Source organism: Salminus brasiliensis, chromosome 1 (assembly GCF_030463535.1).
Source record: "Salminus brasiliensis chromosome 1, fSalBra1.hap2, whole genome shotgun sequence".
Lineage (NCBI taxonomy): Eukaryota > Metazoa > Chordata > Actinopteri > Characiformes > Bryconidae > Salminus > Salminus brasiliensis.
Genome location: NC_132878.1, coordinates 8717982 through 8742091, shown reverse-complemented (window position 1 = coordinate 8742091; position 24110 = coordinate 8717982). Strand labels below are relative to the sequence as shown.

General features: G+C 41.8%; 1 protein-coding gene across 2 annotated transcripts in view; it reads left to right on the top strand.

Annotated features, from left to right (window-relative positions):
- The window catches only part of mcc (MCC regulator of WNT signaling pathway), a 122737-nt gene that overhangs the window by 77785 nt on the left and 20842 nt on the right, over positions 1-24110 (top strand). For both annotated transcript variants that reach the window (XM_072658282.1, XM_072658364.1), the window contains exons 8-12: positions 611-700; positions 2926-3074; positions 5766-5906; positions 14627-14727; positions 15459-15642. In XM_072658282.1, the coding sequence (XP_072514383.1) occupies positions 611-700; positions 2926-3074; positions 5766-5906; positions 14627-14727; positions 15459-15642 (665 nt within the window). The remainder of the gene's footprint in view (positions 1-610; positions 701-2925; positions 3075-5765; positions 5907-14626; positions 14728-15458; positions 15643-24110) is intronic.

The window sequence follows — 24110 nt, the reverse complement described above, 5'->3', positions numbered from 1 at the left end:
AGGGAGGGGCTGCTAGCTCCTCTTTAGTCTCACAGACTTCCAATTTCAGAATAAAAGTCCAGAGCCCAGCCAGCACTGTGCCGAGGTCCAGCACAGTTATTATTCTAGTGACCAACAAACAGGAATTGGGTTCATTTCTATCTGTGTTCATTTGTTATAGTTTATTTTACAAAGTTAAAGTCATGTTTACAGCAATCCTGATTCCTTAACTCTCTCCAAGATGGTCTATGGAATATTACTTATTAATTCAACAATGGTATCAAATTGGGTAGAAAAATGGGGTAACATTTAAACATCAGTTTTTAAAAGAAGGAAAACGACTTGCAGTAGGTAGTTGCTTATAGAACCCTTAGAAATGGAGATTAGTCAAAGCCTTGTACACCATAGGGACAAAAGTATTGGGACACCTTCCTGGTTGGGAGTTTGTATGAAGTCCCATTCTAAATCGGTTGTCATTTAAGGTGGGAGTATTATTTTAACTGCTTGTGTAAGTAGTAGAAGTGTAAGTCAATAAAAGGATTAATTAAAATGATGGATCAGCCACAGTCATATTCTCTTTTATTGAATATTAATTAATTAATTAATGTATTCTTTTAAAATTTTTTTACAGGTGGCAGAACGGGTCAAACTGTCCAAAACACGCTCAGAGTCGTCGTCAACTGAGAGAGCAGTGCTGGGCTCAGAGATCAGCAGCATTGGGGTAAGACTGTGGGTGTGTTTGTAGGTGTGTGCGTACGTCTAAAAGGAGAGTGATGATAATGTTGAGGAGGCGAGGGGCTCTTTTTCTCAGTCCATCTGAGTGCAAGTACACAGTGGAGCGAAATCACGACCCTCCAGGACCATCATGGTGCAACATGGAACAGAGACAAATCAATCAATATGATACATACAACAGACATTAGACACAGTGACCGGCAGGACGGTGCAGCGCAGTGCCGACACAGCACTCAGTACTGTGGTGGGATAAGGTGCAGAGGTATGTACCGTGCTATGACACATAGCCATGCACATGCAATCAGCTTACTGAAGTCACTGAGGTATGTATCCTGACAGGTGTGCACGTGGGTACATGGTGGGAGCATCAATAGAAAGTGCGAGTGTGCGTGAGGGCAGATGGGGGTTTCCACTCAGTCCTTGTGTGCTGAGAGGTCTGCTGGCTTGAGGGTAGAAGCAGTTGCAGAGTCTGGTAGTGTACAGTCGCTGTACAGTCCACACTGTACAGTGACGAATACGTGCACCTTTATCCTTTTTATCTTTTAGTGATCGTTCGGGTGCGCCAGTACTTTCTGCCAGGCGGCAGCAGTGAGAAGAGCCTGTGTGTGAGGGGTGGGCGGGGTTGTCCGTAAATGTAAATGTCTGTAATGGGTGGGAAGAGAGACCCCGATGACCGTCTCAGCTGTCCTCACTATTCGCTGAAGGCTCTTGCGGTCAGAGACGTTGTGAGAGGGAGAGGGATCCACTAAAGCAGAGGAAGAGTGAGATAGAAGGCTATGGGAGAAAGAGTGAATGAGAGAGAGAAAGTGAGAGAGACCCACATGAGGCACAGCCATGCAGAGTCAAATTCAAGCCTGACACTCTGAAGGGCTTTCAGCTGAGAGAGTGAGTGAGACAGAGAGTGAGAGAGAGAGAATAAGAGAGTGATTGTGAGTGAGCGAGACAGAGCGAGAGAGAGAGTGTGAGTGAGAGAGGCACAGAGAGAGAGAGAGATGATAAAGAGTAGAGTGAGTGTTATCTCTTGAGCAGAGAGGGATTTGAGAGGCTGTGTCTCTGCAAGCTGCTGGCAGCCTGCCAGACCGGCCCACTGTGACACATAAGGTGACCCCACACACACACACACACTCTCTCTCTCTCTCTCTCTCACAAACACACACACACTCCCTTTTTTCATGCCCTCTTTCTTGTCTCAGACTTCATAAAAAGGTAAAGAAAAGCGTCCCTGCCTCTCTTTCCTCACAATACCTTAATCTCTACCCCTCTCTCTCTCTCTCTCTCAATCTGCCCCTTCCTTTCTACCTCTCTCGCGTACTCTACCTATAATGCTCTCGCGCCTTCTCTCTACCCTTCTCCCTCGCTCTCTCTCTCTGCCCCCCCCGCAGTTCAGTTCATCTCTCCATGCTCCATCCAACAAATGTGTCCGTTAACCTATTGATTTAATTAAATGGGTAATAATAATAAAAATAATAAGTTATATAATTATTATATATTATACTTCACTGCTACATAGTGCTTTTCAAGATCGCAAACATGCAACAAGTTCAGGCAGTATTACACCAGAATTGGTGGTATTTGCTCCTGAGCTCCCCCCGCAGGTGAAAAGTATAATTCTCTTTTGCTCCACTGCTGTAAATACAGATCACACTTTGAGCGCCCCCTCATGGCCACTGAAAGTGAAAGCATGTGGACTGATGGTAGAGTTATTGAGGTTGTCGCTGTCCAATAAAAAAAAACATGAATCTCTGAAATGGGGACTTTACAGTAGACACTGAAACTCTTCTTAACTTTGAATGGAAGTCAGTGTAGAATAAGATCTTTTCCAGGTCATTTAGAGCATTTCTATTGGTCCTTTCATCCAGAACTATTTACACAGAGTACAGAACAGCTAGAGGGTTCAAGCCATTGAGAAAACTAAAAACCAACCAAAAAGAAGATGCATGTTTTTCATTGGACAGCAGTGACAGGCATGATATGCAAACTGCTGCATTAGACTCCTTTAAGAAAGTTAAAGGACTTATTGTTTATTAGTGTGTGTAACTGAATCAGCAGCCTCAGAGCAATGCAGCACCATACATCAGCACGATACAGCGGCTTACACCCATACCTGTCACTAGGAACATGGGCCATGCCTATAACAGCTAACCTCGAACCTCGAACCTCTGTGTGTGTGTGTGTGTGTGTGTGTGTGTGTGTGTGTGTGTGTGTTTCTAGGTATCCAGCAACGTGGCGGAGCACCTTGCCCACTCCCTGCAGGACTGCTCTAATATCCAGGAGATTTTCCAGACGCTGTACTCGCACGGCTCTGCCATCTCCGAGAACAAGATCCGCGAGTTTGAGGTGGAGACCGAGCGTCTCAACAGGTGTGAGACACACACACACACACACACACACACACACACACACACACACACATGCAAACCCACATGATATGGGGTTAAATACCCCTCTCTGCTTTTTGTAATGTATTGACATTGTGTCTGTGTGTATGAATTACTTGTACAAACACACATACATAAATGTGAATAATTATATATAATTATGTGTATGTAAGTTGTTTTTTTATGTTTATTTATGTATAGAAAACACAAATTTAACACAAAATGCCACTTTTAATGGCGACAGCCTCTGAAGTATTCAACCCCTTAAAGGCAAGAGCTCTTTATGCATCCTATGATATTTTTTTTTAACCATTATCGTATTATCGTATTTAACCAATATTGTATCACTTCCTGCTCACAAGCCTCACAATCAAATTTAGGACGTATGATATCTCTGTAACCAGACAATAATAATATCCAAAAAAACAGTGAGGTGGCATCACTAACACATCTTGAAGAAATTTGTTATGCTGAGCTTTGAAAGCTTTAAATAAGCTAAATCAGTGTAATTAAGTGTAGCTCATTAATAAATGCCTATATTATAATGCTTCCCCTTTGCTTAATCAGTGCGTTTCAAGACAACAGTGCTCTAGTTGAGTTAATACATAGGCTTCAATTAAGGGCAGTTTTCCTATCACAGTGTGCAAAACCTCATTATCTTATTTGGACAGTGGGCATCCTCTGTTGGAGGAGCAAACTTTGGAACGGTTTACCCATTGCATTAAAAATGCAGTCCAATATTACTGTTTTCAGCAGTAATATTGTAAAAAATAATGGCTGAGAGAGAAACTGCATTTGCTCTTAGGTAATTTTTTTGTTTTTACATTTGTATTTTATTATAGTATATAAAAATCTATTATATACATATATTTGAAATCAAATATATATTATGTGCATAAACCTGTGGACAGATGTTGTAAATTAGCTTTTTGCTATAAATGCTAAACACTGCACCTGGTTCTTGTCGCAGCTCCAGTACTAATGTTCTGGCTCAACAATGTTTATATCGCTGCTGTCCAATGAAAACCCTGTATATCCATTTTTGTATATTAATTATGGATAAATGGACCAATAGAAATGCTCTAAATGACTTAGAATAAGCTCTCATTTTACATTGACCTCCATTCAAAGTCCCCATTTTGGAGATACATGTTTTTTCACTGGAAAGCAACGATATGTATATTATATAGTTGTTTTTTATTTAAATAATATTTATGAAGAAGTGCTTATAAAGTCAGGCCACACCCACACCTACCTTCCTTGTTCAGGTTAGCCTCCCGGCATGTACTTTACCCTCAGCTGTGTTTATGATTGAGCCTTGAAATCCCTGGATCAAACACTTTTACACACACACACACACAAAGACACTCTCACATATGCCGTTAATGAAAGAGCAGGTTTGCTCGGCCCTGGCTGCGCTCTCGTTCAGGTGGACGTTTAATGAGGTTTCATGTTTTGCTTTTTTCCTCCCATAATCCTCACAAATCCCTGCCCGAATAAACGAGAGGCAAACGAGCGTGCGTCGCCTTTACAGCCAGATTTAGCCTCAGACCGCCAGAGTTTAGCACTTAAGCCTGTAGTTTAGTTTCACTAATCAACACCCTGGTGTTTCCCCTCTGTCCCTGGAGCTGCAGTGTGGAGACATATGTGGCATTAGACTGCAGCCTTTAGTCTCAAATCCCTGTAAATGCGCCGCAGCGCATCAGTCAGAGATCAGGGTGCGTTTAGGCTGGTTTCACTGGTCCGAGTCCAAGTGTGAAAGAGCTGATCGCTTCTGTTTAGTTTAGTTAGCCTGTTTCCTGTAATTGAAACTGAGACGACCTGATTGTCTAAATATTCCTGACCCCTCTGTTCCTGACCGTCTGTTCAGTGGAGCATTCAGAGCCGCTAGCCTTACCCGCCGCGTGCTCCGTTAAACAGTGCGGGGGCCGTCTTTGTTTATTTAGCGTAGAACTTCCGGTGCTACAGCGGATCCGTTGATCTAGATTACAACCACAGTGAAGGTGAACATGCAGTGAGTAGTTAGGGGGTGGCTCAGTAATTCTAAGAAGAGGAGAACCGGAGTGGTGTGGGGCTACATGTAACATATCCACCACCTTCCAGAGAAGAGGACCAGCGTCGTTGATTGAAGGCGCTCTGTTTATAACATCCGCCCAAACGTCCATATAAACCAACACCAGAACATCCGTACTCAGAGAAATGGCTCAGTTATGAAGCTCCAGTGAAACAAGAGTGATGATGAGCAGATGTATACGGACGTTTGAGTGGATGTTTTAAATGTAGCGCCTTTAACCACAGACACGGGTCCTTTTCTTTGGATGTGGTGTCCTGCAAAACTCTAGACCACGTCTGGCATTAGGAGACATGGTGTTAATAACAGAGTCCTATTCTATTGGCAGTGCTTCTCTACAGGGGCTAGACCAGCTTTATGCAACCGAATGTAGCTGAATGCATTTATTTGAAGGGGTGTCCACAAACATTTGGACATATAGTTCTGTGAAACTTGTATTGTAGGCTTGTTCATCATTTGCTTTCTTAGTGTGCAGAATGCAGCCTCTAATCCATTTGGTTCGGGCCAAGGTTTGGCCGTCTCAGTGGAGACACTGGCATGTATAAATATTCTCATTAAAGTGTGTGTGTGTGTGTGTGTGTGTGTGTGTGTTCTCTCTGCAGTCGGATCGAGCACCTGAAGTCTCAGAACGACCTTTTGACCATCACACTGGAGGAGTGTAAGAGCAATGCAGAGAGGATGAGCATGCTGGTGGGCAAATACGAGTCCAACGCCACTGCCCTGCGCCTGGCTCTGCAGTACAGGTACACACACACACACACACAAACTTCTGCCACATTGAGTCGAACAGCAGTTCCCAGATTGACAGGATAATCTCCACATGCCGATTGAGGGAGGTTGGCATGGCAACACTGGTGGCTTAATTTGGCAAGATTGACTTTTGCAGCTCTCTCTCGGTTGCCTTTTGGGAGAGAGTGATGAGCAGAATCAGGGTTTGCCATGATCAGAACCAAATCAGGAGATTTGTGAAGGTACATATTGGTGGCATTTCGAGGAGGGTGACTTGCATTCATCAGTGGCTGAAGTATCAGATTTTGTGTGGCGGTTGAATACGAATGGAAGCTACAGAATCAAACCATTGCAGATAAGTGTGAAATTGGGGCTGTAATGTCCAGTGTTGCCCAGTGGCAGGAGCATGGCGATACAGTACGTATCATGATTCAGGGGTTCCGGATATTCAGTAGATTGATGTAGTGATACTGTCACTTTACTTGGATGGTCGGTGTATTAAAGTCTTGTAGAAGCTCACCTGACTTTCAACCAACATTCAACTGGAATTGTATTAAAAGCAACTGAACTCTTAAGTTGAAGGTAGGTGATTATCTATTGAATGTAACCCCGAACCTAACGCTATATCTGAGTATTTCAACTTTTAGTGTTGGACTGAAGTACTTCTGCCACCTCTGGTAAAAGAAAAGTTTACGGTGGGATCTGAAGACAGAGTACAACATTAGTGCTATCTAGCAGCCTAATGAAGCCCTGTCTGACACCAATCTTTACATGTAAACTATAGAGATGCACCGATACCACGTTTTCCTTTCTGATACCGATACCAACTCTGAATTAAATACTGGATAGACGGCTATACATCCTGATATTAATAGTGTTTTAATATCAGTTTTAATATAATAGTTTTTTACAGTCTGTACTTTTTCATATCTGATCCCAAATAAGATCTAATAAGCCTGAAAGAACAGCGTTTACTGGTTGAGGAATTGCATATTTGAAAAGTTTCAGAGCTCTGGAAAATAAAAATTGCCACAATGCAGAAACAGGAGCAGGTAGAGAAGCATAAACTAGCTAAGCTTCATCAAACAGCTTTTAACTGGAGTTTAAATTCACATTTCAGAGCCGTGATAAAACACCAGGTTAGAAACAGACAGAGCTTCTGCTATAATTTCACATTCAGTAAATTCACGTCTCTGTGTAAAAAAACTACTGACCTTCAGTGTCTGCACTTTAATCAAGCTGCTGAACTCAACCAAAAAATATCAGCACATGGCAGAAAGTGCTATAAATGGAAAAGTTAATGGTGATAACTATTTATGACTTGCTTTTACTGGTTGTTTAAACATTTGGTTTCATAAAGTCTGCAAAAAAACATGCTCTATGTAAAAAAAAAATAAATAAACAAATAAGAAAACAAATAAAAGGAAGGGATGGGGGCGTCAGTAAGCTGCTTCATGGTATTGGTGCTCTCTATTGCAGAAACCAATACTGTGTGTAATTGCCAGTATCAGCACAGATACTGATGTGGTATCGGTATTAGTGCAACACTAGTAAACTACAGTATCTCACAAAAGTATCACACCCCATTCACACCATTTAACCTTGTAATCCTAACGAGTCACATGACACAATTGGGCACAATTTGGACATGTTCACTGTGAGGTGTTGTCAGCTATTTGGACATTAATGGCTGCGTGTTGAGTTCTTTTCTGAAGACAGTAAATCTATACTGCTATACACGCTGTACATCAACTACTCTAAGTTATATCCAAGCTTCACTTCTATAGTGCTGTCCCATGAAAGCATTTATATTACAAAATTAATCGCAGAAATGTGAGGGGTGTAGCCTATGTGCTGCCGTTGCTGCTTCCCGTGACAGCATTTTCCATCCGCTGCTCCGGTCAATAACAAGGAATATCTTGTAATAGTTTAGCGTACTCTCTACTGCTATACTGTACAGCATCAGTGCTCTCCTCCAAGTGTGTTGAACTGCCCAGTGACGTTGATTCAGCAGCATTTTGAAAAGAATCAGTGTACTTCACCCTCTCAGCCTGGTAGCATCATGTGATGAGGGAGACACTAGTCATTTACCAGTGTATTTTAACATATAGTAAATATGCAGTCCTTAATAAATATAATATAGGATAATATAGCAGGATAATAACAGTAGTAGTAGTTTGTCTAGATCATGCAGCCCTTCTACTGAATGTAGGCTTGGTGGTCTTTTAGCTGTGTAACAGTGTTGAGTGCCACCCCCTCCGTCTTAAGCAGCTCCTGCCTCTTCTTACCTTCTGCGTATATATACACATATATATACACACAAGGAGTTTCTAGAATGATTCTCTGCCGTGTCTGCATTTATATACCTGTGAGTGTTTGCATGTGGGTGTAATACGAGCATGTGTGCTCTTCTGGGTCCTGCTTTTCAATGATTAAGCGAGAGGAAGAGCGCTTCGTTACACTCCTTTTGCCTCTCTGTTACAAGACCGGCCCTGACGTTGACGTCGCAGACCTCCGTCTAGCTGTAATTAGTAATGGGATCATGTTAAGGAGTGGGCTTCAGCTGTAATTAGTGGGCTCTAAGGCAGTGGGCTCTAATGTTGATTTAACGATGGTGCTGTTTATTATGGATGTTCAGAAAAGATGATGGACAGTTTGGGTTGTTTGCTGAGGCGAATGTCTCTAGGAACCACATTCAGTGGCGCAGATTTGCATTAGTATTAGCATAAACAGAACCTGCCTCATCAGGGTGCTTTGTGAGTGTGTGAAGGTGTGTGTGTGTGTGTGTGTGTGTGTGTGTGTGTGTGTGTGTGTGTGTGTGTGTGTGTGTGTGTGTTTTCGTTCACCTCCCACCCTCCTGAGATCTGATACCCGCTAAACTCTGATATCAGCCCTCAGCTATTTTTTCATCAGAGCTTGGCTGCGCTTCACTGCCGCAGCGCAGCTGTCGGAAAGACAAAAGGCGGCTTCAGAGCTCGCTCCACAGCGCCGCTAATTGCAGAACCTTCCGGAAACACTTCACCCGGTCACTGCCAACTTCCCGAGCTTGACTGTAGCTAACTGAATTTCCACTGTTCCACTGAATTTCCTCTGTCACAGCCCTAGATGGGATTGATTTATTTATTTATATGTTGTTACAGATTTCTAGGGCTTCTCCTATTTACAGAATTCAGTCACATCATGAATTTTAATCAGCAGGAAATACAGATAGTGGAGCTGCAGCAAGTACTGAAAGTTCAGCACTTCTACTGCTGTCAGTACTTAACACTGCAATTTAGCTGTTATTCCTTGTGTTGTCACCAATTTCCCTCAAAGGAAGAGTGTGTGTGTGTGCTATAATACTAAAAGGTAAAGGTGCACGTATTTGTCACTGTACAGTGTACAGTGAAATGTGTCCTCCTTATTTAACCCATCTGTGGTAGTGAACACACACACACTAGTGCACTAGGGGCAGTAAGTACACACACACCCAGAGCGGTGGGCAACCAACTCCAGCGCCCGGGGAGCAGAGAGGGTAAAGGGCCTTGCTCAAGGGCCCAACAGTGGAACCCACAACCCTGTTATCGATAGCCCGGTGCTCTAACCGCTGAGCCACCACTGTCCTCATACTAAAGGTCAGGTTAAGATACGTTCATACTATTATTTATTTATTTATTTATTTATTTATTTATTTATTTATTTAACCTCTTAGCTCCACAAAACTGTTCAATTTAATATACTCTATATTAAATTATATAATATATAATTATAGTAATATATATATCATTGCTGAATACTGATCTTTAAGATGTAACAGGTCACAGGGTTTAAGGGGTTAACCATGTTTTACATTGATTGTTCGGCAGTTCAGCCTGTACTGCTGCAGTGAAGATGCACAGCTGTGTGAAGAGTGGTGTAAGACTAAAGGGAAAATTTCTTCAAATCCTCAGAAACCAGCGATTTTCACATCAGAATTGTGCAACAGCACCACTAATAACTGGAGTGTTGTAATTGGTTTAGAATACTTCATCCTGATCCAGACTGAGGCATCTGTGTTTGGTTTTGTGATTTGCAGTAAGGTCACGAGCCTTGATTGAATTTTGTCTCTGGTGACTCTGATGTCAGTTTGCTGGAGGGTTCAGGAGAAGAGGGGAGGGGAGGAGAGTGATTTTCATTATGAAGGGTGGAGGGGTGCTGGGGTGGATCCTGACAAACCCTCATAAAGACCGAGATGGCGCCAAGCTTGTAAAGCTCTCTGATTAATCAAAACAGAACACACACACACACACACACACACACACACAAACACACACACTAACAAGTTTATGCAGTATAAAAGTAGTATTTTTTTTTAATTTTGCTGTTGTAAAAACTGACTTTCCCCATGGGATAAATAAAGTGATCTATCTATCTATCTAAACGTATGTACATATATGTAATGTATGCGGGATGTATATATGTGTATGTGTAGTAATAATAATAATATACCCCCCTATGTAGTGTGTATATAGGCACCTATATGTAATGGCACCTATATGAATTTAAACCCTTACATGTAGTGGGTATTTATTTTTATATTTATGTATATTTATATTTTTATATACATATATATATATATATATATTATTTTTATTATATTATTGTATGTGTGTGTGTATACCATGTGTTATATATAAGTATCAGTATGTCATGGCACTATGTCCCCTATGTATTATATATGAGTACCTATATGTACTTGTAATAAATACCATATTCATCAGATATAAGTACATATATAATTGTAATATATACTATATGTATTATACAGAAGTGCCTATATGTATTGTAATTTGTCACATAAGTAGTATATATGTAAGTCCTGTATGTATACTATATACCTATATACACTCAGTCCAAAATTGTCAGGCGTAAGGATCTGAGACAATCAAGAGCCAGATAGTGATGGTTAGACGAGTGACTGGGTCAGAACTTCAAAACATCAGGCAGGTCTTGTGGGGTGTTCCCAGTATGCAGTGGTCAGTACCTACCAAAAGTGTTGCAAGTAAGGACAACTGATGACTGGGCCATGGGCACTTAAGGCTCACTGCTGCTGATACCGAAGGACACCTTCAGAGGTCTTGAGGAGTCCATTCCTTGACCGGTCAGAGCTGTTCTGGTAGAACGAGGAGGACCGACATAATATTAGTCTGGTGGTTTTATTGTTATGGCTGATTGGTGTAGATGTGATAGTAATAAGTGCCTTATGTATCATGTATCCCCAGGCGTGTACAAACGCGCACACACACACACACACACACACACACACACACACACACACACACACACAACAACAAGCTGAGATAAGGGGCAATTTAGGGTTTATTAATGTGGTCTGCATTTCAGGGGCTTTCCCACACAGGGAGAACGGAGAGTGAGGAAAGAGAGGCACTTTACTTATCGCTTCTGTCAAGAGTTTCACAGCAGCTGGTAGAGTATAATCATCTGCTCATGCCTGACATAGACTAGACCCGTTTAGACTTTAGACCCGTTTAGACCGTTAACCTGTGGTCTGAGAGTTAAAGGCTGGATGGAAATCGCTGATCTGGGACCAGCTCTCTGCACCCAAATCATGACCGTCCACATTAGTACAAACAGTACTCACCTCCGATGACATCCGATCAATGTTCCAGTGATGTCTGAAATGATCCACTTATGTATTTAATAAAGCTGCCCTCTTCCTAAACATGCCTCAGTAAGTATAAAAGGGCCAGAGCTATACACCGGTCAGCCAGAACATTAAAACCACTGACATAGCTATTGATTATCTGGGCACAGTGGCACTTTTCAGTGGATGGCATCTACATATTAGGCAGTGAGTAAACAGGTAGGTCTTGAATGTGATGTGTTGCAAGGAGGAAAAATGGGGAGGCATGAGAATCTGAGCCACTTTGGCAAGAGCCAAACTGTGCTGGTCAGACGACTGGGTCAGAACATCTCCAAAACATCAGGCAGGTATTTTGGGGTGTTCCCTGTATTACCAAAAGTGCTCCAAGGATTCCAAGGCTTATTGATGTGCTCCATAGAGCCCCCACATCACAACATACACCACTTAAAGGATCTAACATCTTGGTGCCGGAGACCACAGGAAGTCTTGTGGAGTCCATGCTTTGACAGTTCTAAGCTATTTTAGTGGCACTAGGGGACCTACCCAAGATTAGACAAGGTTATAATGTTATGGCTGATGGCATATTTCTTGGCCTATAAAACTGACTGATTTCAGAGGCACACATATATGCTAGTGTCAGCAAAATCTGCTGGTAAAGCGCCAATATTACTTTAAAGTTGCTGGTTTTACACGATCATGAACACACACCTCGCTCTTTTCTGAGGAGTTTATTGGTCTCACATACGTACGCCATCACTGCTAAATTGGCAGTCTGCCACTGCCCACCTTTATTGCAGCAATATAGGCTGAACTGGTGAACATGAACCCAGAAGACGATCATGGATACAATAAGAAAGTGATGAAGAAAAGTGATGAAAAAAAGAAAAGGAACTGGGAAGCTCTGCAGGAGCACTGCAGGATTTCTCTTATTGATAATACTTCATTTTGATGCCCCTCTGTAAAGGCATATTGCTGCCCACCACTCCGAACATGTGTGCTCACTGTCACTGTGTGGGTTTGATCACTAGTGTGTGTGTGTGTGTGTGTGTGTGTGTGTGTGTGTGTGTGTGTGTGTGTGTGTGTGTGTGTGTGTGTGTGTGTTTTTGTGCGTTCGGAGGCCAGATTCCATCCAACACTAGTGGTGAATATGGTCGTCTAGTCTTATCTTTCACTAACACTCAGATAAATATCTATTAAATGCAGCTGAGTTCTAAATGAAAGGGAACCCTGCTGAGTTTCAACAATCAACAATGAGCATCTGTTGATAATCTATAGGGGATCATTAAAATAAAGGAGCGCTGGTTCGAATCCCAGGTCATGCTGCCTGCCATCAGCAGCCAGAGCCTGAGAGAGCCCAATTGGCCTTGCTCTCTCCAGGTGGGTAGATGGCTCTCCCTCTTCCCACATAACTTTAGTGTGATGCTGGCTGTCATGGGCGTCTGCTAGCCAATGCATCAGAGCTGGGTACCTGGTGCTTTCCTCAGAGCGCGTTGGTTACCCAGTGATGTTGCATCAGCTGTAGTTGGAAAAGAAGTGGTGGCTGGTTGTGCTTGTGTCAGAGGAGGCATGTGTCAGTCCTCAACCTCCCAGTGTTTGTAGCGTTATGTGTGATGGGGGAGAGTATTAAAAAGTGGCGAGGAACATGTATATATAAAATAGATATATAGATAGATTGATAGATAGATATAAAAGAAAGAGGACAATTTAGAACTGAAATGATGTGTATAAATCAGCTGGTAAAGCAACAGGAACTACTGTACTCTGATTTTATATGTATTTATATATATATATATATATATATATATATATATATATATATATCAGTTACACATTTTATTAATAAATCATACACCCTGAACGTGACGGCAGATATGCACACACATTAATCTACTATACTGATCAAAAGTTTATTCAAATGCTCAAGACTTTCTTCCTTTGTTTTTGCTGTTTTCTGCATTTTCCAAAAACAGCAACGACTCAGAAACTGAATAAACACTAGAATCAATGAAATTGAAATTTGAAATTTCAGTTTCTACCGAATAGCCTTAAGGTCTTAATAATGCCCACCCTTCTTCCGAACACAGCTGATGGGTTAAAACATATTTACAAAGGAATCATCGTTTATACGGACGGAAAAACGGGTCAAGTTTTGAAAACGAACACCGGTATATTAAGGATGTCTTTCACACCATGTCCGAAACTGACGAACTGCTCTATTTTCTTTGTTGTCTGGCCGTGTTAAAATCAAGCTGACCAATCAAAGCTTCATTGCCCATAAAAAGGTTAAAGAGATTATATAGCGGAGGCTGGAGAATGTCTGTGAGAGCTTTATAGCCACTGTTTTTTTCTTTTTTCGTTGTCTACTGTATGTTCATTATAGTCATCCTAATGTGGAGGAGGGAAATTGTAGAGAGTGGACAGGGAGCTGAGAAAAAGAAAAAGTAAAAAATTGATGAGAGGTGTTGAGTTTCTAACCCCAATAGCAAAAACACGGCGGACTTAGCGTGAAGGTTCCACTACGTTCAATATATATATTATATATATAATAATATTTCTTTTTTGTCCTGAAAAAATCTTAGTCATTTTTGACAGTTCACTTTTAGCTTTTGAGGAATATTTTTGGGAAATCTTGCCAGTGCCACTGGCAGCAGCACACCCCCATACTTAACAGTTGGCCAGATGTTCTTTTGCTCAAATGAGCTGTAATGACCCTAATGTCTTTGAGATCATTTTATTTATATTAAAAATGCATTCAAACAGGTGAATCAAACTAAATTTAAGTGGAGCTGCATATACACACACTCGCTTCACACTCGAGGTGCTGCGCAAACAGCAGCATTCTGCAGCTCCGGAGTCTTTCCTGATTTCTGGTGGGGTTTCCTGTCCTGTCAGCTTTGGGCTTGTTTTGGCCTGCTGTGTCCCGCTGTACACACATCAGCACCTCCCCAATTCATTTAGTATATGTGGGGAAAGAGCTGCCCTGACCAGCACATTCCTTGTGTGTTTGTCGTGTCCTGGCGCATATGTGTGTGTGTTTGTGTGCACATGTAGAAACGTGTATATGTGGGAGTGTGCATGTGTATTAAGTTGCCCCTCTGTATTGTGTTGCAGTGAGCAGTGTATCGAGGCCTATGAGTTGCTGTTGGCTCTGGCAGAGAGTGAGCAGGGCCTGGTGCTGGGCCAGTTTAGAGCAGCAGGAGTCAGCACTATGGGTGAGTATGCGCACACTCTCTCACTCACACACACACTCTCTCACACACACAAGCACACAAAGTCTGCAGTGAACTGTAAAACGTGAGAAACCATCAATGCACCCAGCAGCAGCATTTTCAGCCTCAGGTTCTAATACATGATAATACAGAATGTTATCTGGACAAAAGTATTTGGACGCCTACTCATTCATTGTTTCTTCTGAAATCAAGGGAATTACAAAAGAGTTTAGTCTGCTTTTGTTGGAGTAACTGTCTACTGTCCAGGGAAGGTGTCTTTCTACTAGGTTTTGGTGTGAGGATCTGACTGCATTCAGTGACTAGAGCATTAGTTGAATTATCACCACCCCACCTCATCCCCACCTCATCCCCAACTCATCCCCAACTCAGCATCATCCATCATTCCAGAGAGCACAGTTCCACTGCTCCACAGGTCAATGCTGGGGGGCTTTATACCCCTCTAGCCCACGTCTGGCATTAGGCAGCATGGTGCCGATAGGTTTATGTTTATCTGCTTCAGAGAGTCCTATTCTATTAGCAGTACTACTATCTGTGTCAACAATGAGTGCAACATAGTCACTGAATGCATCCATTAGGGTGGATGTTTACAAACATTCCTCACACATACCTAAATGTAATGCAGTAAATTAAAAACATTATAAATATAGTAATAGTAATAGCTGTCCATAACTGCATGTTTACAGCATCTGCCATGCTTCTGTTGCATCCCATAGGAGAGCAGAGTGCTGAGGAGAGCATCACGCAGGTCCTGAAGCGAGCTCATGACTGCAGGAAGACAGCAGAGAACGCTGCGAAAGATCTTCTGGCCAGACTGGACGGCAGCTGTGGAGCCGCGTTCTCAGTCACTGGCTGCAGTGCCCAGCCCTGGGAGAGCCTTTCCTCCAACAGTCACACCAGGTACACACGATTGTAGTTGTGGGATTATATATATATATATATATATATATTTATGTGGAGTTATGGCATGACTCAATTTTGGGAGGAGGAACATGCCCAAAGCCCCTCCTTTCTAATCTAACGTTCAATATCCTATATATGTCTCTACCTTGTTCATGTGTCTTTGACAAGTCTGCACAACCCTCCACCATCCCGTCACCTCCCCTTTATAACCCTGTCATGCATCATTCCTGCCTCCACACATCAGAGGGGGGACTGGCTTCCTACCATTAAGCAGAAGCCACCTGAACTCCAGCCCAAAAATGCTGGAGTTCAGCATTTACAGCTTACAACTTAGGCCTTCTCGAAACCCCCCAGCCACAACATCCTAACTACCCTGGAGACCAATGTGTCCCCAGTGTCCTCTTTTAAAAAAAAAATAATAATAATAATATTGTCACCCCAGCATTTGGACCTAATCTAAGCTAATATGACAAAGTGTTTTGGCTTTAAACATGTTTTTTTCAAACATAATAAAAAATGATGTTTTTGAACACATCAGTGTTGTTGAAGGAATCACTCATCATCCTGGTCCTCCAGCAGTTGTATTGGCTTCCTATTTCATGTAGTATTCAGTTCAAGTTCCTGTTCTTGGAATATTCGGCATTGAATAGCCGTGAACTAGTGCTGTATGACCGCAACATTATCAGTTAAACATTTTACCTCGATAACAATTAATGAACAATTTTATAAGCTGCTCAATTTGCTCAGTTGGCTCTGTGTTTGAGTTCCCCTCCATGTTGCTTCCATGTCACAGATGGAGCTGGAGTCACATTGGACTCTTAACTTGGAATCTGCCACTATTCATTTTACCGCTATCAAGTCAAGTCAGGTCAAATTTATTTGTATAGCTTTTTACAACTGTACAACTGCAGCTTTACATAATTAGTAATTAATAAAAGACAGAAAAAAAGAAACATAAGAAGACATGAGGGATCCAAGACCCCCAGTGAGCCCCAACAGCGACAGTGGCAAGGAAAAACTCCCTCAGAGCTGGAGGAAGAAACCTTGGGAGGAACCAAGACTCACAAGGGGGACCCGACCCGTCCTCCTCTGATCAGAACTATTTATAAATTATTGATAAAAGTAAAAAACCATCAATACTGTTGAACTGCTCTGATCATAATCATAATATAATAACCATGGTGTAGATAGTTAATAGTGATGATATTAATAGTGGCAGATAGTTAAAAATCCATTTAGGTTTTAAGATGGTCATTAAACAGGGAGCAGTGGTAGGAGGGTGTGCCGCTGGTCTGGTATGGGTAGTGGTGGGTGGGAGGCCTGATGGTCGGACTGGTAGGTGGCAGCTGGTCTGACGCAGGTGGAGGGGACCTCAGCGGGAAACCTTTCAGCAGGTCGAGCTGGGTGGCCATTTACTCTGAGAAGTACCTGCCTTGACTATATGAAGTTATACTACACCATGATTAATATATTATGATTAGGAATATGTTGGACACCTGAGCAGTACAACAGTTTAGATGGTTTGGTAACGTTTATCAATAATTTATAAATAGTTCTGACCAGAGGAGGATGGGTCGGGTCCCCCTTGCAAGTCTTGGTTCCTCCCAAGGTTTCTTCCTCCAGCTCTGAGGGAGGAGGTCTTAGATTTATGTTATTTATTTTTCTGCCTTTTACTAATTACTAATCATGTAAAGCTGCTTTGTGACAATGACAGTTGTAAAAAGCCATACAAATAAATTTGACTTGACTTGACGTGACTACACACAAGGTAGAGTGTTTTAAGAGGGTAGTACATGAACAAAAACAGTGGAGGAAAAGTGTTAATAGAATTTTAGAAAATCAGAATAGTCCACATGGGCGAGATTACAGTGATTACGACGAGGTTCTCTTCCTTGCACCTTACTAGATTTCTGATTAGCTTCTGGTACTGGTCTCTGGCTCAGAGTTCTTCAAATCTTCTCCTTTTCTTCTTGTAAAGTCCAGCTCAAACCCCATAGATTTATCCTTTATCTATTTACACACTGTGTATACAACCACCTGTGGAGCGTTCCTGTGCATACTGTGGCTTGTAGGATGGAAATTCTGGTGTTTGTGACGTTCCACTTAAATGTTCTTCAGCTTGGTCTTGAACAGGTGAACAACTGGCTCTGAAACTGGGCTGCAGAAAGTGTTTCAAACATTTGCTTTCACCATTTCCTCTTTCATTAAGATCTTATGCAGAATTTTTTATTTCGTCTTCATGCAGATGAGAAGGAGATTTCGTGGACATGTGGTCAGTCAAATTGATAAAAAATAACAGGTTAGCAGGAGATAATTACAAAGGCAAGAGGGGAATAATGTAAATACCTCTGGCATTCAGTGGGAGATTCAATTTGCAGATTTCTTTTCTATTTTCTAAACCATACAAGAATTGTATTCATCAAGGCATGGAGCAGGAGTACAATGCTAATGTAATGAAAATGCATCCTACTTAACAGGTTGTTTGTCTTTGTATAAGTGTGTGTGTGTGTGTGTGTGTGTGTGTGTTCTTTGTTTTTGAGACAAGATGACATTTGTATGCACATCATGCTAATCACAGAAGAGTGGCAGATAATTGGTAATTAATTACATTAAGCGCTGGAGCTCTTCTCATCCTCAGCAAAGGAAGGAATTCATTAACGTCGTGTTCACACTGGTAACGTCCCCAAATACAGGTTAGGACTGGGTGTCTAATGATGATAGGAATATAGGCACTTTCACACTAGAGTTTTTAGAGATGTTTGACTGTTCAAGACAGAACTCTGCTTTTAAGCGCTGAACTGATCTCTGATCCTTCTAAAATCGGTATTCTGGGATTTGCTTCAAGCTGACTCCGGTGCAGGTGTGGAAGCGATCGGCTCCCGGTATCACATATGAGGTTGCGTGATTGGTTTCTCACCTGCATGGCTTAGAAACCTTCTCCAGGTCCGACCGTTTAGCAAAAATGCACACAGAAAAGAACCATTCGTAATTGCGCGTGTGGTGCGTTTGCACCACAGTTCGAGTGGAGTTCTCGAATTCTGGAACCCACAAACAGACACACTGTATGTCCAAATGTTTGTGGACACCCCTTCTAATGAACGAGCTTTCAGCTACTTTAAGTTGCGCTCACTGCTGACACTGACGTGCAAATGCACACAAACACACACAGCTTGTCTAGTCCCTGTAGAGAAGAAGTACTGCCAATAGAAAAGGACTGTCTGGAGCAGATGAGCCTACATGAGCCTACTTGCACCATGCTGCCTAATGCCAGGAGTGGGCTAGAGGGGTATAAAGCCCCCCAGCATTGAGCTGTGGAGCAGTGGAACTGACTGTGTTCTCTGGAATGATGGATGGTGCTCCATCCAATACTTTTGGAATAATTCGGGCAGGTGGGATGGTGAGGTGGAATGGTTGACACTAAATGCAGTCAGATCCTCACAGCATTGCTCCTCCAAAATCTAGTAGCAAGTCCTTCCTGTTGGACAGTAGAGACAGTTCCTTTCCTTCAGTTTTTTTTATACACTTGATTTCAGAAGAAACAATGAATGAGCAGGTGTCCCAATACTTTTGTCCATGTAATGGCACATTGCTTAGTCAATACCAGCAAATGAGACTAAAATACTCTGTATATTAATAAAGGGCTGATTATCATTGCATACATCCAGTAACAGCACCAAATTCCCTGGACTTAAAACAGGATCGTAATCTGAATCCGGACCAACAGACCATTGGTTGCCCCTGGCAACACACTCCCGTCTAGTCCTTGCTGTTTTGTAGGCTAGAGCGTGTTGGTTGTCTCTGGTGTATAACGGCACAGTTGGTCCTTTAATCCAGCTGATTTCCACACACAGTACCTGAAACCGCTGCGGCTCTTTGAGCTCACATCCCCATTAACCGGATGAATGCTAATATGATTTAGCTTTGTGAATGGTAGCATTGGCATGCTAATTAGCAGCTCAAAGGTGATTTAGCCTCGCTAATGCAATGCTAATGAAGGCCTCCGAATGGAAACCGGTTTGTGTTCGAGGATATCAGTGGCGTGGCTTAGCTAGAGCGAAGCCCTACAGAGCTTGCAGATTGGAGAGTAAACACCGTGCTGGTCAGTGACAGCAAAATTGGACAAGACAGAGCGTAGGATGCTCTGATTACAGACAGCCTGTTGGTTAAAGCTCGTATTGGGAATGCAGCACAGCGCTCGGCTCACAACATCTCCTATTATTGTGTCTGCAGAGGCCAGGTAAATTGGAGGTTGGCTCGTTTCGGTGTCTCAGCCGAGTCTCGGCTCATTTACTCAGTGGCTGGTGAACTGCAGAGAGTCTCCTCGATAAATCGGCTGCATTTTACACTAGAGGCTGACTGGTGGGAGCGTTTTGTGACCCGTATGATACGGATTAGGAAGGTTATCATTCCTGAATGTTCCATTGAATACATTCATGGGCTTCATGTGATGGATCTGAAATGGAGCAATCAGGCTGTGATGGAAGTGCAGACTTTCAGCTTTAATTCCAGGCCTAAACAACAGTATTGCATAACCTGTTTGGGAATTGCAGGGCGTTTTTACACCCACATACCCCCCCCCCCATACACACACACACACACACACACACACACACACACACACATACACACACTTCCAATATTTACAGGCTTAAAGGTAATTGGAGAAACTAACCAACGCATCCGATTAATGTGAAACTGAAGTTTAGCCCCAACTTCCTCCCGTAGATCTTTCGCTTTACAGAGCCCAGTGTCGTATTGGCGCTTTTATTAAGCGATGTAAACACAGCGTCTCTACTGTTGAGCTCAGAGGGAAGATTACACTTTATTTCTGCTGAAAATTTTAACCTGTGATTAATCAGAATTCATCAGAATCATTAGAATATTGTTGTGATTAACGCCATTAAACTTTTTATTAGATTGACCCCACAGTCTTTTTTTTTTTTGGGAAAGCAAATCCTTTGCACTCAGTAACTGCCAGAAATCTGGAACCCATGGGCATCACCAATAGCTGAGATACAGCCATCTGCAGAGCCGGAGAGCAATACCTCAACTTATAGGCCAGCAATTTTTTCAAGGTGTACCGTAGTTTCAGACGTACGCCACCTAGCAGCGTGCAGTTTAAAAATAATGTCATGTTTAAAAAGTTGAAGACTTTATTACACAATATAAGTAACCCCTGCTGCGGCTCGGTGAAGATATGTCTCATAGAAACTGAGTATCGCTGTTTAATTGTCATCAAATCAAAAGTCACCGGGTTTATGGCACCTAGAGGACACCAGATGGCGCTCTGAACACTGTGGTTAAAATAGCCAATATCCGATCTATTAAAACATGCCTGGATTGCATCAGAACGTTGTTTAACAGATTATTATTATTATTATTATTATTATTATTATTTTAGATTTTAAGAAACCTGAATAAGAGTGATTGCAAATTGTCCTTTATTAAGAGAAATAGAGCTGACTGTTGACCTTTTTAGCCAAACTTATAGCCCACTTTCTTTAATTTTGCAGGGGCATTAAGTTTGTTTACTTACTTAAGTGATTTCATCTAAGCACAGCTTAAGTGATCAAAACTAATCTATTTGAATTAATAAAGGTATATTCTCTGTGAAATATCTACAGAAATGCTCTGCTAAATGCATCCTTTGTGGAACTGCTGTGCCATTTAATGTAGAACAGAAAAAAAGGAAAGATGGATGCTAAGTTATTCACTAAATGCGAGTGAGCTAACAGGCTTTAAAAACACCAGACATTCACCACCGCCACTCTCCATTAACTCATGCCCCCAAAATCTCACCATTATTTTTTTGTCCCGTCTTCGCTAGATAATGTGTTCTTGACAAGGCGGGAAAATTAACTATAGGGCATCACCGAACCCTTATATAAATGATTTGCCTCGTTTGTGTCCAAAAGAAATGTCAAAAAACGATACCATCGCTCCCAACTAAGCCAAAGAAACGTACTGTATGAGTTTTTCCACACATTTAGTTTCTCGCCTAGTTTCTGTACCAGTACCACTACCAGTTAGCCCCAACTATCTGAAGGAAGAATGGGCCACAGAGCTTGGGGGAAAAGCTTGGCGAAAGGAGATAGGCTTATTCAGTGTAACATCTTGCCTAGGCTTTATTTCTCCAAGACTAACTTGAGTAAAAATGATAGCTCGGTGTCCCCTATCTGCGACAGATGCCAGGTTTCTGAGGGGTCTTTGTTCCACTTAATTGGGTTTTGCCCCATGATGCATGATTATTGGGTTAGTATCTTTAAGTGTTTCTCAGAAGCATTTGAGGTAAAAAAAAATCCCCCCCCCCAGATCATAATGGGGCTATTCTTGAACACTTTGTTAAAGCCCTCTCTTTATCTGCCACACATCAACAGGCCTTGGTGGCTGGCATGGTGGCGGTTGGGAAAGTAATACTGCACATTCAAGACTTTTAACATGGAAGTCTCCTCCTACTGTTTTTTCCCCTACTACCTTAAATAGTAATTTGTCTGATGTTCTTATCTTTTTTACATTTATTTATTTATTTATTTATTTAACCTTCATGCAGTTAAAACTACTTGTCATAGTTTATGTTAATTTTAGCTGCCACTTTTGGATGCGAGGCACTTTTTACATTTAACATTTACATTAAAGGCATTTAGCAGACGCTCTTATCCAAAAGTGCTTTGCTATTTACTTAAGAAAAACTTTAAAAAGTTTAGACTCTACTAAACACAAGTCAGTAAGGAGACCCCTCTGCTATTTGCCCAAGTACTCTCAGAAGAGGAGGGTCTTCAGTCTGGGTTTGAAGACAGCGAGTGTTGGACTCTGCTGTTCGGAAACCCAGGGGAAACTCGTTCCACCACTTGTGGATTTTGAGGGATGGCGGGTCGAGCCGAGCCATACTTGAAGCTGGAAGGGCTCTTGGTGCACCCCGGCTTTTGACCATTGCCATCAAGTACGGAGGAGCTGGCTGGTCCAGTCTTGGCTTTGTAGACCAGAGTCAGGGTTTTGAACTCATTCATGTTTAGTAGGCTGAAGATTCTCCACAGGGGGGCAGTGTTAGTACTTGAAAATCTTTCTGTGCTTCGTGTCAGTGACACTGTGTGTCCTTGGAAAACAAACAACACTGAATTTGCCACCATGCTAATGCTAAAAGCCCATACTCGTAAGCCTAATCTTCCTGCATCGTATGCACATGCAAGACTTTTGACATGGGAGTGTCCTCCTACTGGTTTTCCCAATATACCTTAAATATAAATTTGTCTGACAGCCTTCTTATTAATTCATTCATGTATTTATTTATTTATTCATTTCAATTCAATTCATTCTATTTATTTATTTAACCTTTTTTTGAATTAGCATTCCTTATTTTGTAGAATGTTATTGGATGTCCTAATTTCAAAATTTAAAAAAACATTAAAAACAACAGACATCTTAGTTAGGTTAGCTAGTTTAGCAGGATTTAATTAGATTTAATACAAACAACTATAATCACAGCAACTTAAGTGAAACAACTTCTCGTTAACGTTGGCATCTCTTAAAATACAGCACAGATCAGATGACTGACTCTCCCATTTAAGATAAATCCACTTAGATTTAGCCTTAGAAAGCTCTTGGTTTGCATTCACTATGGGTTTTTTTTGGGTCATTGTCCATCTGTACTGTGAAACACTGTCCCATCAGTTTTGCAGCATTTGACTGAATCTGAGCAGAAGGTTAAACTCTATACACTTCAGAACTGATCCCGCTACTTCCTTTAGCCGTCACATCATCAATAAACACCAGTGACCGCCGTTCCATCGGCGGCCATACATGCCAGTGCCATAACACTGCCTCCACCATGTTTGACAGATGATCTGATTGATCTGATCTATTCATATGTCTAAAGAATCTTGTTCCAGAACTGGACAGGCTTTTAAAGACATTTTCTAGTAGTCTAATGTGGGCTGACACTTTTCTTCATTGGCTAAGAACGTAATATGAATATTTGATGTCTATTTTTAATCAGCAGAGACAAATATTTGTCAGAACGAGTGAATTATTTATTATTATAATCACTATGCATAATCCTTCTAATGAAGGATAAAATCGAATGAAATATAACAGAGTTATAATAAGAGTTTCAGTGTTTTCCTCACAGCCAGTACTGTATGAATCTCCAGCAGGCTGCCAGTCATTTCCGTGACCGCAGGCCTCGTTTGCTCGCTGCTCTGCTGTCCAAAATGAGAGTGCTTACGTCAGCCAGATCAGTTTTCAGGCCCAGACTCAGACGATCCAGTGACCGTTCATTGATTTTGTCCCCTTTTTCCGCCTGCCTGGAACACTCAGTAGTGCCATCGTTACTGCACACAGCATTGACTCTCCATTAACCTGGAAAGCTTTCATTTCTACAGCAAGCTACACTGATGAAGACACGTCTGTTCATGTGAAAAGGGAAAAAAGGGAGTGATGGTAGGTCCTCACTGATTAGACAAAGACAA